This window comes from Chelonia mydas, chromosome 5 (genome assembly GCF_015237465.2).
Source record: "Chelonia mydas isolate rCheMyd1 chromosome 5, rCheMyd1.pri.v2, whole genome shotgun sequence".
NCBI lineage: Eukaryota > Metazoa > Chordata > Testudines > Cheloniidae > Chelonia > Chelonia mydas.
In genome coordinates this window covers 1,202,182-1,218,547 of record NC_051245.2, presented here as the reverse complement: position 1 = coordinate 1,218,547, position 16,366 = coordinate 1,202,182, and the positions used below count along the sequence as shown (strand labels likewise).

Sequence of the window (16,366 nt, the reverse complement as noted above, 5' to 3'; positions counted from 1 at the left end):
CTGAGCCACCAAGCTGATGCCATTGTTTGTAATGCTGCGTGGAGCGCTTGGCCAGCGAGGCAGCTAAAAGCTATGCCTCAAACAGCCCAGCGCTGGGCCAAGATCCCCAGCCTTGGAGTGGCCGATCAGGCTGTGCTGGGCCTGTCTCTCTCCGGCAGCGAGGCTGCATGTGACAGGCAGCCCCAGCGTCACCGGCTGCATGCCCCCTTTTCTCTCCCCTTGCAGGTGCAACTCGTTTTGTGTTACAGACAACAGGGTCGGACTTTAACAGCAGCAACCAGCCCCTCTCGGCTCACTTCTCTCCCCCCAGCAGGGCAGTTCCAAACCCATTTCGTGCCAGCGAAAAGACTGTCCCGTGCACTGTCCACCAAACGGCCCAGGGTACGAAGGCCATTGAACCGCACCGCAGACTTCGCATTGCAAAGGCTTTCACTGCTCTTTGTCTTTTTCTGCATCCTCAATGAAAGGTGAAGGCAATGTTAGGTGTCCAGCGGCCAGTCCGGGCTGCACCCTGTCCCGTGGGCCCAGCACCCCTGTGCGGGCCGCACCCTGTCCTGTGGGCCCAGCGCCCCTGTGCGGGCCGCATCCTGTCCCGCGCACCCAGCGCCCAGACCCAGCTTCCCGCTTTCCCTTCTGCCAGGAGGCCTGCGTGCAGTTAGTCAATCCTGCAAACTGCCTCCTGTTGGCCAAGATGCTCACAACTGTCCCCCCCCCGGCCAAGAAGAGAGGCTGGGGGGTTTCCAGGCAGGGGCAGGAAGATCCTCAGGGAAGCGGGGCTCGAGCACCCTGCCCCGCTGCAGGGCCAGGGGAGCAGCCTGGCGGAAGGGCTGTCTCCAGAGGGGGGCAGATGTCTGCAGCACATGGTGGGTGCCAGCTCCAAGGACGGATGGAGGCTGGGAGCTCCGCAGCAGCCACCTCCCCTTGCTGCCCCGCTGCTAAGCCGTGCCACAGCCAAGCTGTAGGGCCAGGTGGCTAAAGAACGGCAGAGCAGGGCAGGCAGCTGCCGGGAGTGGCCAGGAGCCCATCAGAGTGGGGCTTCTGCCCCTCGCGTGGCTGCACGCCCCCGCGGCACACTGCCCCAGGCTCCTGCCCATGGCCAGGCTCAGCCCTAGGAATGACCCTGGATGCAGCCCCCTCTCTGGAGCCCAGGGATGGACGCAGGACTCAAAGCCGGGGGGAAGGGGTGACTGGCTCCCAGGCTGTAAGTACCTGCAAGGGGAACAGCTATTCCGTACTGGGCTTGCCAGCCTGGCAGAGGAAGGGCTAACGCTGTCCCCTGGCGGGGAGCTGAGGCCCGGACATGAAGTGACGGTGAGCCGTGACCCTTTGTGCCATTTGCGCGAGGTCGCACCAAAGGGGTGGGTGGGTGTGTCTCTGTGAACCAGCCGGTCGTCCTGGTCATTGTGAGATGTTTGTGGGGGGAGTCTGTGCCCGGCAGGCTGCTGTGTGCCACGCCGGTCGGAGTGGAGCCACGGTCTGGGAGGGGGAGGCAGAGCTGACCCCCCCCCCAACGTGAGAACGGTGGGCGTCCCGCCACGGAGCCTGTCTGTGCTCACTGCCTGGGCCAGCAGCAGGCTCCAGCACTTCCAGAGCCAACGAACCCCAGGAAAGTCACTGGGCAGCACCTGTCCCTGTGCGAGGGGGGGGACTCTGGCGGTGGGGCCGGGCGCGGGGGGGGAATCTCATGAAAAGTGGATCCCAGTTCCTTGGACCGGACAGGTGCTGCAAGGAGCAACCAGCGGGTGAGAAAGGCCTTGTTGGGACAGGAACCTGTTCGCACGGGCCGGCTCTGCACGGCCTGGTTTGTTCTTTTGCCCATAACCTGGTGATTCCAGATCCTCTGACTTGCTTCTGTTTGACTCTTTACCTCGAGCTCTGGTCAAGAAACATCCCCTTGGTTTTACTGTGACGGGCCTACGAGCCTGGCGCTCAGGAGAGCGGGCCAGAGGGGAGAGCGGTGACCTGGGGGGCACTGCTTCCCGGAGGCAGGGGATCTGTGCATGGCAGGTGTGCGGAAGACGAGGGGCTGGGCACTGGTGTGACAAAGGAGTGTGCAAACCGCTAGCCTGGAGGGGGCGTGAGCGGGGCTCCCAGACCCGGAGAGCAGAGCGTCTGAGCCGCCGGCAGCTGGCACCTGGGCAGCGTTTCCCTGGTGGGCACAGCCAGGGCTGCCTCCCCCCGGAGCGACTCGCCCGGACACCCCGGTACCCCACGCTGTGTCAGCCCCCTCCAGGCCCCTGCCCCTGGGACAGCGCCCAGCACCCGCCGAGCCTGCAGGGCCAGGGCAGGGGCCAGGCAGGATTTAGGGCTAGTAGCCACGGGGCCTTTAATGCCGGCCCCGCTGTGCCCCCCTCGCCAGCCCCACCCCCCATGCTGTGGCTGAGGCCCTGATCCCTCCCCCCGGAAAATCCCCTCTCTGCCCCGGGGGGCGGCGGCTGCTCCCCCCCGCCCCGGCTCTCCAGACGCGGGCATCTCCGGCCGCGCGGCCGCTCACCGAGGCATCGGGGCGGCTGATGCGGGGCGGGGTGTCCCCGCTCCCCGACGGGCCCGGCTCGGCCCTGGCGCTTCCCCGGGCGGGGCCGGGCGGGGGCGGACCCGGAAGGCCGCGGCAGGTGCTGGTCCCGGCCGGCATGGAGGCGGCCCCGGCCCGGTACCAGGCCCGGTACCAGCGGCTGCGGGGCAGCGACAGCGACGGGGAGGAGGCGGTGGAGCTGCGGGGCGGGCCGGGCCGGTGAGTGCGGGGCGGACCGGACCGGACCGGAGCAGAGACCAGCCCCGCCCGCAGATCCCCCGGCAGCCGGACCCCCCAACCCCGTCCAGCCCCCGCGCGGCCCCATAACCAGCGCGTAGCTCCCCGGGTGCCCCCCACGGGCTCTGCCCCCCGCGGCCCCGGCAGGGCTGTGCACGTGCCAGCTGCAGCGGGGGCTGCGCCCTACACAGGGCCGGGCACCTGGTGGGGGGCCAGGCTGGCTGGGCAGGGTGCCCCCCGTTTGCAGGCTGCCCCCCACCCCCGTCAGAGATCAGCTCCGAGCCGGGTCAAGGCCACGCCTCCCGCCTGGGCAGCTGGGGCAGGGGACCGGGAGGGGCCCCCCTTGGCCAAGGAGGGTTGTGGGGAGCAGTGGGGCAGCGCCAGCATTAACAGGGGGCTGCTGCCACCCCAGCACTCAGCGACTGACCACGTGCTGAAGACGAGTCAGCGATGGGGGGCACGAGTGGGCACAGCCTGTGCCAGGCCCCTCCGCCCTGCCCCCCACGCCAGGCTCCTGGCTTGCCCGCGTTGCCCCTCAGGGGCCCACAGGCTCCTGGGACCCCCCTGGGGCCGGGGCTCCCCTCCAGCACGGGGACTCTGGGCCCCGGGTGTGCGGCTCGCCAGACACGGGTGGAGCCCAGGACCCGCCGTGGTGTGTGAGGAGCAGTGAGGGCTCAGATCCGAGGCTGGAGAGCTTGTGAAGAACGGCGAGCCCTTTGCCAGCTGGCACCAATGGGCCCACGTCCCAGACGGGCTACGAGGCTTTGCCTGAGGCCGGGCACTGCTGGGGAGGGACCAGACGGGCGGCCCAGGGAGCTGCCTGGGTCTGGACCACCGTGTCTGCCCCAGCGAGGTGCCGGCTGCTGCTGGGAGCTCTGGGCCCCATGGCTGGGGAGGGGAACGTGTAACACACAACGCCCCGGGCCCCGTTAGGATCAGGCCCTTGGCCTCAGGGGAGGGGCCTAGCCCGTGGGGGATGGGGACATTGGCTCAGCTGGCCCCCCCTCCCCGGGCTGGCTGCCTGGCCTGCTACCCCATTGGTGCCAGGCCTGGGGGCAGTCGCAGCCCAGCTCCCCCTTCCCAGCCTGCACCAGGCGTGAGCCCAGAGCGAGGCACCTGCATGGGTCCGGGCACGGCTGGGTGCAGATCGAGTGGCCTGCTCCAGCCCCTGCCCCACCCCTTGTCTCTTTCTCCCTGCCCCTCTTGGCACCGGGAGGCCCCTCCCGCTGAGCCCCTCTGAGCTCTGTAAGCCCCTGGCCTTGGCTGCAGCTCAGCTCCTGGTGGGGGGCCCAGACCCCAGCAGGCTGGTGAATTTGGCTGTAATCCTATTATGGGAGCTGAATGCGGCCTCACTAATCCCATTAGGCAGCGGCAGATCTTCCCCCTTCCTTGCAGCCCTCCTGGGGCCGGGGATCTGGCTGGCGGCTTTGCTGGTTACTGTCGGGAGCTGGTGCCCTGGCCGGGTGTCCTCCAGTGCTAGTGACGTGTCGGGAGGGGCTGGGGTCCCTGTGCCGCACCAGGGCCAGGCCCCTGGATGGGGGCAGGTGGAGCCCATGTGGAGTGTCCCAGCCGCGGTGACCTATGGCAGTGGGCACATGGCAGGGCCCCCCAGCCCAGGGTACCTAGCTGGGCCCTGGGCACCTGGGGCATTGTGTGTGGCACTGAAGGTCTCACCAGCCTGGCCTCCCCCGGTGAAAGGGGTGCTGGGCGCCCCATCCTAGCCATGCTGAGTGGAGTTTGGGGGGCGTTTGGAGCCACAGGGAGGCTGCTCGACCTGCAGGGCTCCTGCCAGGCCAAGCCAAGGCCTCTCTCTGGTCAGCTGCATGCACCTGGCCGTGAGCAGAGCATGCCTGGGCGGGGCCAGCGCTGGCCCCGGGGGGAGCAGAGCATGGCCTGGCCTGGCCTGGGCTGAGTGGGGACGGCACCCTCGCCCCACAGACCCCGGAGCCTCAGAGCCAGGCCATGTCGCTCCGGTGCCCAGAGAGAGCCCCAGGCTGAGGGGCTGGCAGTGGGTACTCGAGCCCCCCGGAAGTCTGCCAGCACCTCAGTCCCGTCCCGTACCCCCAGCGCTGCCAGTGCCCCTCAGTCCTGACCCCCATCCCTGCTCCCCCAGCCTGGCACCTCTAGCTCTGCTGATGCCCCTGAGTCCTGACCCACAGCCCCCCGGTTGTTCACCCCTGGACTCCTGCCCGTACACCCATCCTTCTGCCGCTGCCTCCTCCCTGCTCTCCAGCGCCCCCCGCAGGCTGTGGGGAGCGTCCCTCCCGGGCGTGCACCTGGCTGGCTGGGGCTGCAGGGAGTTGCCACGTGGGCTGATCTCTGTTCTCTCTGGCTCTCTGCAGATCCTCGCTGCAGGTCCTGCTTCACCAGCACCACTGGGAGACCTGCGCCCGCATCTCCTCGGCCCTGGTGCTGCTGGCGCTGGCCTTGGCCTTGGCCTTTTCCCAGATGACCTCTGGGGGCTCCTCGCGGCTGGGCAGCACCCAGGCTCACAGGCAGGGTGATGGCGCTGGGCAGATGGGGGCGCAGGAGGAGCCCGGCGACATCCCATCTGCGGCTCACATGCATGCCCCGGGCGTTTACCATCACGCCGCCCTCATCACCAGCTCAAGTGAGCATCGCGCAGCATGGGGTGCAGGCCCGGGCCCCCAGTGGGCACCGCTTCCTCCTGCCGTGTTCGGGCTGGGTACCCCTCGGGTCGCTGTGACGGGCTCCCCGGGGTGGAACTGGAACTGGGGTAGTGCTGAGCCCTCTGTCTTACCAAACCTGGGCTCCCTCTCACACTGGGATGCTGTGAGAAGCTGCAGACCCCTCCAGGTCCTGCACTCACACAGCTATTTACAGACAGGGACACGCCCAGCTGAGTTACATTCATACTTTCACCAGCCACTCATGAACCAACAAGAGAGACGCTCCAGCCAGCTCCCCCCAGCCTAGGACCCCAGAGCTGAACCGTCTCGCCCTGGTCAGAAGCCTGACCAGTGTAAGTTATTACCCAGTCTGCCCTCCTGCAGTGTGGAGAGGACAGTTCACCAGCCCCTGTTCCTGAGCAGATTTCCCTTTGCACTTTAAACAACACTGTTTTAGGTAAAAAATATCAAACAGATTTATGAATTACAGAAAGAGAGATTGTCAGTGATTATAAGTATTAGCGAACAGATCAACAACAACACAAGTGGGTTCTATCCACTAGACAGGATTTGACTCCAGCAGTGTCTCGCCCTGATGGTCCAGGCACTTCACAGATCCGCCATACGCAGGTTGGAAATCCTCCTTTCCAGCCTGGGACCCCCTCCCACGTTCCAGGTCTTTTGCCTCCAGCCATGGTTCCAGGTGTTGAGTTGTGGGGGGAGTGAGGCCGAGTGATGATGTTGCTTCCCCCTTTTATAGCTTCTCCCATGTGGAGGGAACGTCATTGTCCCAAACAAAAGCCCCCAGCCCAGTTTGTGGAAAGGTGCCGGCCCAAGATGGAGTCCAGTGTCACGTGATCTAGCCACCTGGCCTCCCGTGGTTCCGTGCGTCACAGCGGCCATTCTCCAGACGCTGGCTGAAGCGTCCCCGGGAAGGCCCCCCGGGGGGGATAAGCTTCTTCTCTTGTGTTTCTTAATGGCCCATCACCTTGTATGGTTCATCCACACCCCGGCTGGGTGTTACCCCGGAGCAAAGACCTCTGAAATATCCGCACATAGTCAATATTCACCACTTTAGATAGAAGAACGAGACCTGCGCACAACCAGGGTAATCGTCCTCAGCAAACCCGAACTTTTCCATTGATCCCTTCCATGACATACTCCGTGTAAAACACACCGTGCTCATATCACCCTGGTAAATGCCGGGGTGCCAGGGCATTGCTTTGGGGTACAGAATGTCCCAGCTGCCCTGTGCTCCTGGCTGGGCTGCAGAAGGGCCTGAGGGGCAGGGGGGCTGTGCACAGGGCAATGGGCCCACGCTGCCCCCTGCAGGAGGGCGCTGGGAGTGCAGGGCTGGGGTTGGCACAAGCTCTGCCACGCCAGACTGGCCCCATGGTGCCCGCGCCACCCACCCCTGACGCCGGGGCCTGTCGGTGCCTTGCAGAGACCTGCTCCCGCCTGGGGAAGGACCTGCTGGTGGCCGGAGGGAACGTGGTGGATGCTGGGATTGCGGCTGCGCTCTGCCTGGGGCTGGTCCACCCGCACGCCGGGGGGCTGGGTGAGTGTGGGGCTCGGGCGAAGGGGTGGAACTGCCCCCAGGCCGGTGCAGCTAGGGTCACCGCTCCCCGCATGGGGAGCTGTCAGCCCCCGGGTCCCCCTCACCCCACCATAGCCAGAGCTGCGGGATGCGATGTCAGGCCAGGGAGCGCGGGGGGGATGGACATGGCCTGGGCGAGCTCTCAGAGAGGGGCCTGGGAAGGGCTGCCCCAGCCCCCCAGACCCCCCAGCCGTAGCCAGTGGGTGCCGAACGGGACCAGCCTGTAACGCCCAGAACCCTCTGCCGTGCATGCTCGGGGGGGGCGGGGGGGGGGGGGGGGGGGGGCGGTGTGGAGGGAATGGGGGAAGGGAAGGCTGTGGTACGTAGGGGACCCTAATGGGGTCTGGGGGGGTACGGTGTCCAGGAGCCCTCATGGGGACTGGGAGGCAGTGTCTGGGGGGCCCTGACAGGATCTGAGGGGCTGCAGTGAGCGGGTATCTCAGGAGGTGCTGGTGGGGGGGGCACAGGGTGGGGGGTGTCTTGGGGGTCCTGGTGGGGAGGTACAGTGTGGGGGTATCTCAGAGGCGCTGTTGGGGAGGTACAGTGGGGGGGTGTCTCGGGGGGTGCTGGCAGGGGGTACAGTAGGGGGGTGTCTCGGGGTGCAGTGGGGAGGTGTATAGAGGGGTGCAGTGGGGGGGTGCTGGTGGGGGGTATAGGGGGTGTCTCAGAGGCACTGACGGGGGTATAGTAGGGGGGTGTCTCAGGGGTGCTGGCGGAGGATACAGTGGGGGGTATCTTGGGGTGTTGGTGGGCAGGTGCAGTGGGGGGTGTCTTGGGGGTGCTGGTGGGAAGGTACAGTGGGGGGGTGTCTCAGGGGTTTTGGTGGGGGTGCTGTGGGGGGGTGTCTCGGATTTTGGTGGGGGTGCAATGGGGGGTGTCTCAAAGGTGCTGACGGGGGGGTTACAGTGGGGGGTGTCTCGGGGGTGTTGGTGGGGGTGCAGTGGGGGGGTCTCAGGGGTGTTGGTGGGGGTGCAGTGGGGGGCGTTGGTGGGGGTGCAGTGGGGGTGCAGTGGGGGGCGTTGGTGGGGGTGCAGCAGGGGTGTCTCGGGGGCGTTGGTGGGGGTGCAGCGGGGGATGTTGGTGCGGGTGCAGCGGGGGCTGTCTCCGGGGCGTTGGCGGGGGCGCACTGCGGGGTGTCTCGGGGGCGTTGGTGGGGGTGCAGTGGGGGGCGTTGGCAGGGGCGCACTGTGGGGTGTCTCAGGGGCGTTGGTGGGGGTGCAGTGAGGGTGTCTCGGGGGCGTTGGTGGGGGTGCAGTAGGGGATGTTGGTGGGGGTGCAGCGGGGGGTGTCTCGGGGGCGTTGGTGGGGGTGCAGTGGGGGTGTTTCGGGGGTGTTGGTGGGGGCGCAGTGGGGGATGTTGGTGGGGGTGCAGCGGGTGGTGTCTCCGGGGCATTGGTGGGGGTGCAGCGGGGGGCGTTGGTGGGGGCGCACTGCGGGGTGTCTCGGGGGCGTTGGTGGGGGCGCAGTGGGGGGTGCAGTGGGGGGGCGTTGGTGGTGGTGCAGTGGGGGGTGTCTCGGGGGCGTTGGTGGGGGTGCAGTGGGGGGCGTTGGTGGGGGCGCAGTGCGGGGGTGTCTCGGGGGTGTTGGTGGGGGTGCAGCGGGGGATGTTGGTGGGGGTGCAGCGGGTGGTGTCTCGGGGGCGTTGGTGGGGGCGCAGTGGGGGGTGCAGTGGGGGGGCGTTGGTGGGGGTGCAGTGGGGGGTGTCTTGGGGGCGTTGGTGGGGGTGCAGTGGGGGATGTTGGTGCGGGGGCTGTCTCCGGGGCGTTGGCGGGGGCGCACTGCGGGGTGTCTCGGGGGGGTTGGTGGGGGTGCAGTGGGGGATGTTGGTGGGGGTGCAGCAGGGGCTGTCTCGGGGGCGTTGGTGGGGGCGCACTGCGGGGTGTCTCGGGGGTGTTGGTGGGGGTGCAGCGGGGGATGTTGGTGGGGGTGCAGCGGGTGGTGTCTCGGGGGCGTTGGTGGGGGCGCAGTGGGGGGGCGTTGGTGGGGGTGCAGTGGGGGGTGTCTCGGGGGCGTTGGTGGGGGTGCAGCGGGGGAGGTTGGTGCGGGGGCTGTCTCCGGGGCGTTGGTGGGGGCGCACTGCGGGGTGTCTCGGGGGGGTTGGTGGGGGCGCAGCGGGGGGCGTTGGTGGGGGCGCAGCAGGGGGTGTCTCGGGGGCGTTGGTGGGGGCGCTGACGGGGTCTGTCTCTTGCAGGCGGCGTGTTCTCAGCCCTGCTGCACAACGCCTCGTCGGGCCGCACCGTGGCGCTGAACGCCATCCCGCGCCGTGGCTTCTCCCAGCGCTACGGGCTCCCCGTGGCCCTGCCGGGCCTGCGCCTGCTGCACCGGCACCACGGGCGCCTGGCCTGGCCGCGCCTGCTGGAGGGGCCGGCGGCGCTGGCGCGGCGAGGCGTCCGCGTGGGCCGGGAGCTGGCTGCGGCCCTGCGGGAGAGCGCGGGCGCCGTGAAGGCCTCAGGGCTCTGCAGCCTCTTCTGCGACGGGGCCGGCGAGCTGAAGGGCCAGGGCGCGCTGGTCACCCACCCCCGGCTGGCGGCCCTGCTCCGGGCGGTGGCATCGGGGGACGACGCCCTGCCCCGGGCCCTGGCCCCGGACCTGCCCCCGGCCGAGCAGGAGCCCTTCCTGCAGGCCATGGGGGACTTGGGCCTGGAGCTGCAGAGCCCCCTGGCCGTGCGGCTGGGCAACGCCTGGCTCCACGGAGCCCCGGCCCCCACCGCCGGCAGCCTGCTGGCCAGCGTCCTCGAGGAGGTGCGGGCAGCCAGGCCCGGGGACGCGCCTGATCCCTGCCTGAGGGCCCTGAGCGCGGCCCGGCGCGGCTTTTCCCGGGGGCTTGCGGGGGCGGGCCCCTCACCCCGGCCCCCTGGCCCTGGCAGGGGCCCCTCGCCCGTGGGCAGCCACCTGGCAGTGGCAGACAGCCAAGGGAACGTCCTGCTGCTCTCGGCCTCTCTCAACAGCTCCTTCGGCTCCAAATTCCTGGCTCCCGCCTCGGGCATCGTGCTGAGTGACCTGACAGCGCCCGCGGGGCCCGGCCTGCTCTCCTGGGCCTGCCCCGTGGTGCTGAGCCTGGGGGAAGAGGGGACGGTGGTGGGGCTGGGGGCCACAGGGGGCAGTGCGGCCCCACTGGCCCTTGCCCAGGCCATTATAAACCAGGTGTACCTGGGGCAGCCCCCGCAGGAGGCACTGGAGAGCCCGTGGCTGCAGCTCCGGGGCGGGGGGGATGGGGCCCCCCAGGGCTGTGGGCCGGGCACCCCGTCAAATCTGTCCAGTGGTGAGTGGGCGGGGGGGGCCCCGCAGGCGGGCCCCTGGGTGCTGCAGGTGGCATCCCAGGGTGAGCACGCACATGCCCTCGCCGCTCCGGCCGCGTGCTGCCATCACGAGGGGTATTAGCCCCAGGGGCCCGCTCAGAGCCCAGGGCGCTGGCGTGGCCAGGGCTGGCGTGCCCGGGGAGCCGGCCCTGACCACTTAGTGCCGGCGCAGGGTGAGTGGCTGGTTCTGGCAGCCCCGGTTGGACTCCCCCGCCCAGGGGCCGTTGCTGACCCACTCCTGGCTGGCCCCCTTCCCCTCCTAGCCGGCATGGCAGGGCTATGTAGGGCCCCCCCGTCACGGAGGGGTCAGGCTACTGCCCTGTCCCTCAGGCCAGCCCAGGTTCCCTGGGGCTTGGGGCACGCCAGGGGCTGGGTCCTCCCTGCTCTCCGCTCCGGGGCCCCGCTGCCGCCTGGCACCGCTCCGGAGATTTCCGAAGGGCTGGGCGGGGGGCGGCAGGGCTCTGGGCTGGAGAGCTGGGCTGCGCTTGGGGAGAAGTGGCAGGAGCTCCCCCTCCCCCCGGTCCTGGAGAGGTGGGTTGGCTGCCGGGCACAGGCTCGGAGCGGGGCGCTTGTGGGCTCTGTTGTGTGTGTCTGTAAAGGGAGAAATAAACCCTCTGGGTGCCGTGCGGCCTGGTTTGTCACTCGTGGCGCGTCGGCCCTGGGCCACTGGCCCCAGCCCAGGGGCCTGGTGATCCAGCCAGGGAGGGGGGCAGGAGCCCCTGGGGTGAGTCCCCCTCCCGACCAGGAGCTCTCGGGCAGGTTGGAAAGAAGGCTCTTAGCCCGGGAGAGCCTGGGCCGTCTCAGGGGTCCTTGGCCGGGGGGTTAATGTGAGGACACAAAGGAAGGGGCCAGCCCCGCTTGCCTGGCCACCCGCCCCCAAGCTGCTGTAACCCAAACCCCTCCCGGGCTGGGGCGGTGCCAGCTGCTCTGGGATTTAGACATGCCCAGTGGGTACGGGGAGTGGGGCAGGGAGCCCGGACTCCTGGGTTCCATTCCCACCAACTCTCTCTGAGACCTTTGGCAGGGTCCTTCCCTCTGCGTCAGTCTCCCCCACATGATGTTGCCAAGGGGGCGCTGGGGGACAGGGCTGCACTAGGCTCTTGGGCCAGGCCCTGCTGCACCGCGGGGGTCAATGCTGACGGGGCGGCTGCCCCCAGCTGCTCCTTGGCACCTCCTGCCCTGGCGCGTGGCCATCCCCATGAGCCCAGGGGGTCTGGGTGGGACGCAGGGTCTGGGCGGGAGGGCTGGGAACAGGTTGCTAGGGAAGGGGGGTTACCATGGCTGTGACTGAGGCCATGGACCCCTCCCCACCAGTCTCTGGGCCCGCGGAGGGCGGGTGGCAGCGAGCCAGTTAGCCGTGGCTGAGTGTGAAAACCCTTGTGCTGCCAGGGCACAAGCCTGGGGGGCAGCCTGGTGAGGGTGGGGGCACTGGGAGCTAAGAGCAGGCAGGGGTGTGGAGACAGGCCTGTGCCCAGTGCTAGGGCTCCCGGGCCCCCCTCAGGCCCTGCGGCCGAGAGCCACGGACGTACACAGGGCCTGGGTCCGCAGAACTCCCGCCCCACACGCCCAGTGCCAATGGCTTCAGGGTAAACGTGTCTGGGTGCCCGGTCCTGCCTTGGCATCAGGGCACCTCGCGCCCGCCTGTGCCCCAGAGCATGCCCCGAAGCAGGGGGAGATGGTGTTTGGCCCCTGACACATGTGCAGGGCCCAGTGGCTTCCTGCCCCTGAGCAGGTGTCTCTCCAGCCGGAGTGGGAGGCGCTGGGGTGGTGCTAGCCCAGGGGTAGAGCGGGGGGGTGGAGCCCCAGGTTCAACCCCCCTGTCTCTGCTGGGGGGTGAGGCTTTGAGCGGGGGTCGTTGGGTCAGCAGGCGAGAGTGGCTCCAGTTTTTTGGGCTGGCTCGGGGTAGTGGGGCCGAGCCCCCGTCTGGGCGGCATCTCCCTTGGACTGGCTTCGTGGAGCACGTTCGTAGGCGCCCGTCTCTGCCCCATCGTACGGGGGCCCAGATGCCCAGCACAGCTCTGTGTGCATCACAGCCTGGGCCTGTGATGGTCCAGGTGTCGGGCCACTCAGGCTCACACCTATGGCCTTCACAGTGCCCACCCTGAGTTCGTGACCTTGGGCAAGGCATCAACCTTGTGATTGCAGAGCCATTGGCCATTATCTTTGAAAACTCATGGCGATCCGGGGAAGTCCCAGACGACTGGAAAAAGGCAAATGCAGTGCCCATCTTTAAAAAAAGGAAGAAGGAGGATCCTGGGAACTACAGGCCAGTCAGCCTCACCTCAGTCCCTGGAAAAATCATGGAGCAGGTCCTCAAGGAATCAATTCTGAAGCACTTAGAGGAGAGGAAAGTGATCAGGAACAGTCAGCATGGATTCACTAAGGGCAAGTCATGCCTGACTAATCTAATTGCCTTAGATGACGAGATAACTGGCTCTGTGGATGAAGGGAAAGCAGTGGATGTATTGTTCCTTGACTTTAGCAAAGCTTTTGACACGGTCTCCCACAGTATTCTTGCCAGCAAGTTAAAGAAGTATGGGCTGGATGAATGGACTATAAGGTGGATAGAAAGCTGGCTAGATTGTCGGGCTCAACGGGTAGTGATCAATGGCTCCATGTCTAGTTGGCAGCCAGTATCAAGTGGAGTGCCCCAGGGGTCGGTCCTGGGGCCGGTTTTGTTCAATATCTTCATAAATGATCTGGAGGATGATGTGGATTGCACCCTCAGCAAGTTTGCAGATGACCCTAAACTGGGAGGAGAGGTAGATACGCTGGAGGGTAGGGATAGGATACAGAGGGACCTAGACAAATTGGAGGATTGGGCCAAAAGAAATCTGATGAGGTTCAATAAGGATAAGTGCAGGGTCCTGCACTTAGGACGGAAGAACCCAATGCACCACTACAGACTAGGGATCGAATGGCTCGGCAGCAATTCTGCGGAAAAGGACCTAGGGGTTACAGTGGACGAGAAGCTGGATATGAGTCAACAGTGTGCCCTTGTTGCCAAGAAGGCCAATGGCATTTTGGGATGTATAGGTAGGGGCATTGCCAGCAGATCGAGGGACGTGATCGTTCCCCTCTATTCGACATTGGTGAGGCCTCATCTGGAGTACTGTGTCCTGTTTTGGGCCCCACACTACAAGAAGGATGTGGAAAAATTGGAAAGAGTCCAGCGAAGGGCAACAAAAATGATTAGAGGACTGGAACACATGAGTTATGAGGAGAGGCTGAGGGAGCTGGGATTGTTTAGTCTGCAGAAGAGAAGAGTGAGGGGGGATTTGATAGCTGCTTTCAACTACCTGAAAGGGGGTGCCAAAGAGGATGGAGTTCGGCTGTTCTCAGTGGTAGCAGATGACAGAACAAGGAGTAATGGTCTCAAGTTGCAGTGGGGGAGGTTTAGGTTGGATATTAGGAAAAACTTTTTCACTAGGAGGGTGGTGAAACACTGGAATGCGTTACCTAGGGAGGTGGTAGAATCTCCTTCCTTAGAAGTTTTTAAGGTCAGGCTTGACAAAGCCCTCGCTGGGATGATTTAATTGGGGATTGGTCCTGCTTTGAGCAGGGGGTTGGACTAGATGACCTCCTGAGGACCCTTCCAACCCTGATATTCTATGATTCTATGAACCTCCCTGTGCCTCAGTTTCCCTCTGGCACGGCCCCCTCGCAGGGCTACAAAACCCCCCTTACTGCGTTGAACTTTGGGAGCACCTGCCTGGGGCCACCTGTGCCTGACACGGACACGACTGGGCCCCACTGGGGCTGCCCAAGGCCTTTGGAAGCCCAAGGTCCCCGGGGCCCTGGCGTGCTGCCAGAGCAGGGCGATGGGGTTGCCTGTGGCTCGGTGCCACCCGGAGCCCAGCCTGGCAGGATCATCGGGCTGCTCGGTCGCTGTATCTGCTGGTCTCGTTCCAGCCCCTGCCCTCGGGCTCCCAGCCCTGCCCGCGTCCGGGGGGCCCTCATGCAGCTGGGAGCCAACGCTCCACACAGGAGCCGCACAGCCCCTGCCTCCGGCCCCGGCCCAGCCTGGGGCCATGCTGCCTGCCTGTGGATCCAGTTTCCCCGCCCCTCCCGCCCCTCAGGCCCCGGCAGCGCCCCCCCCGAGCCGCGGGCACCTCCCAGCGTCCTTGGCTGCCCTGCCCGGCGGAATGGAGCGGCACTGACACCATGGGCCCAAGTTCCACGGGGATGTAATTGCAGTTACACAGCAGAGCCGCCCGGCCGGGGAGGCAGGGGCCCTGGCACGGGAGGGAGCCGGGCTGGGCTGGGCGAGGCGTTGCGGCCCTGTGTTGCCCCGTGGCAGCCCCATATCTGCCCCAAGCAGGGGATTCGCAGCCCTGTCACCGTGAGCGGAGGGCTGAGCCAGTCCTTGGGGCAGCAGCAGGCAGAGACCACCCGGGGGTGCCACAGGGCTCAGGCCCTCCCAGGAGGCTGGTGACTATGGCTGTGGGGGGAGAACGCCCTTCGTTGTGGGTCCATCGCCCTGGGGCTGCTCTGTCCCACGCCCCCAGCGTGGTGCCCGCAAAGGCCAGGCGGGCCTGGCGCTGTCAGCTGGCACAGACGCTGCTGATGGAGGCCGAGGCGGGGCCCACCAGCCCCAGCTCCTCCTGCTCGTTGACGCAGAGCTGGTAGCCGCAGCCCTTGTGGCGGGGCAGGGGGCCCAGGCGCCCGGCGGGCTTGGGGCGCGGGGGCAGCAGGAAGCCCACGCTGCCCGCGATCAGCATGTGCCAGATGCTGTGGATGTAGAAGTAGTTCTCCTCCGTCTCCACGCAGGCGTAGAGCAGCACGGCGCCCGCCGCGATCAGCGCGCCCGGGCACAGGTAGAAGGCCCAGCGCTGCCACGTGGGGGGGTAGCAGTGACGCCGGCGGATGCTGCGCGCCGTCTGGGGGGGCAAGAGACAGGGTGAGACGCCGCAGGGCACGGACCCAGGGGGTGGGGGCGGGGCACAGGATGGATGGGGGAGGAGTGGGGGGGATGCGGCCGGGCAGGGACCCGAGGGGAGTGGGGGAGGGGCACAGGAAGGACGTGGGGGGAGAAGTAGGGGGGATGCTGCGGGGCAGGGACCCGAGGGCTGGGGGGATGGTGTGGGAGACACCCCAGGAAAGGCGCTGAGCTGGAAGAGTGGAGCTGCAGGTGCGGCTCACAGCAGGGGGAGCCGAGGGGGGCAGGGGACACAGCCAGGGGCTGGGGGACAGCAGCCCCTGTAGCTCCCACGTGCCCCCCCAGCTCCACCTCAGGGGCCTCACCCAGGCGATAGCCATGATCCCCACGGCGAAGAGACTGGGCCCGAGGAGGTTCCAGAGCCCGTGGCGGTCCAGCTGCAGGGCCATGGAGAGCAGCATGGCGCCCAGCAGGTACAGCACCTGGCGCGGAGAGCAGGCAGGGTTAGCGCGGGGGCCAGCGCCATAGGATCCCCCCCACCCCGACGCAGGCTCTGGGGTGGGGCGGGGGGGACTGAGGGCGAGCGGCCTGGGTCACGCAGCCCCGGCTGGCTGGGCTGGAATGGCAGAGTCAGGGCAGCCCGACCCGCCAGTGCCCGCAGGGCAGAGCCCGAGGCTGCCGCGCACCGGCCAGGCTGCCAGCGCCGGGGTCCTAGGGCTGCAGCTGGGGACAGAGGGATGAGGGGAAAATGGGGGGCTATGGAGAGCAGGGATGGGGGGCCCGGTTCCCACCACCTGGCCCTGTGTCTGGGGTTCACCCGCCCCCCCAGCTGAGCTAAGCCCCGTCTGACGCTGGCCTCCAGGGGCCAGTCCCTCCTGCGTCTCCCCAGGGCTGCAGGAGTCGCTGGCTCCTCCCCAGGAGCGAACAACCAGCCTGCCGCGGGTGTCATGAGGGTGCCCTGGTGGAGGGCCGGGGCCCTAGGAGGAGGGCAGGGGTCTGGGGGGGGCAGCGTGCCCTGGAGGCAGAGCCGCGCCCTGTTCACCTGCTTGGCGAGGGGCTGGAGCCGCGCCATGGCGATGACGGTGACCCAGACGGACATGAGGGAGCCCAGGAAGTCGCAGAACTGCAGCACGTCGTACTCCATGATGCAGAACACGGCGATGCCCGGCTGGTCGCAGGCGTGATAGAACTGGGGAGAGATCGCGGCTCAGC

General features: G+C 67.3%; 2 protein-coding genes across 5 annotated transcripts in view; one reads left to right on the top strand and one right to left on the bottom strand.

The window, feature by feature from the left end:
• The first annotated feature begins 2,471 nt into the window (after positions 1-2,471).
• On the top strand, positions 2,472-11,203 carry GGT6 (gamma-glutamyltransferase 6). 2 transcript variants are annotated; one of them, XM_037902857.2, is made up of 4 exons: positions 2,472-2,731; positions 5,092-5,360; positions 6,824-6,937; positions 9,168-11,203. In XM_037902857.2, exons 1-4 carry the CDS (start codon positions 2,514-2,516, stop codon positions 10,355-10,357), a joined length of 1,791 nt encoding a protein of 596 aa, XP_037758785.2. In that variant the 5' UTR covers positions 2,472-2,513; the 3' UTR covers positions 10,358-11,203. The 2 variants fall into 2 exon arrangements, with proteins under 2 accessions (XP_037758785.2, XP_043403664.1); XM_043547729.1 differs by lacking the exon at positions 2,472-2,731 and adding an exon at positions 3,878-3,994.
• Positions 11,204-14,445: 3,242 nt separating this feature from the next.
• The window catches only part of TMEM8B (transmembrane protein 8B), a 36,206-nt gene continuing 34,285 nt past the window's right edge, over positions 14,446-16,366 (bottom strand). For 2 of the 3 annotated variants that reach the window (XM_037902504.2, XM_043547728.1), the window contains exons 11-13: positions 16,197-16,343; positions 15,520-15,636; positions 14,446-15,155 (exon numbers count right to left, since the gene is read on the bottom strand). In XM_037902504.2, the coding sequence (XP_037758432.1) occupies positions 14,820-15,155; positions 15,520-15,636; positions 16,197-16,343 (600 nt within the window). In that variant the 3' untranslated portion in view covers positions 14,446-14,819. The remainder of the gene's footprint in view (positions 15,156-15,519; positions 15,637-16,196; positions 16,344-16,366) is intronic. The other variant, XM_037902505.2, reaches the window with a different exon arrangement.

Bases quoted from the DNA above. Each gene is read 5' to 3' on its own strand.
- GGT6 (XM_037902857.2), top strand. From the start codon at position 2,514: ATGCGGGGCGGGGTGTCCCCGCTCCCCGACGGGCCCGGCTCGGCCCTG. The intron at 2,732-5,091 runs GTGAGTGCGGGG...GGCTCTCTGCAG, and splicing joins CTGCGGGGCGGGCCGGGCCG to ATCCTCGCTGCAGGTCCTGC. The intron at 5,361-6,823 runs GTGAGCATCGCG...GGTGCCTTGCAG, and splicing joins CGCCCTCATCACCAGCTCAA to AGACCTGCTCCCGCCTGGGG.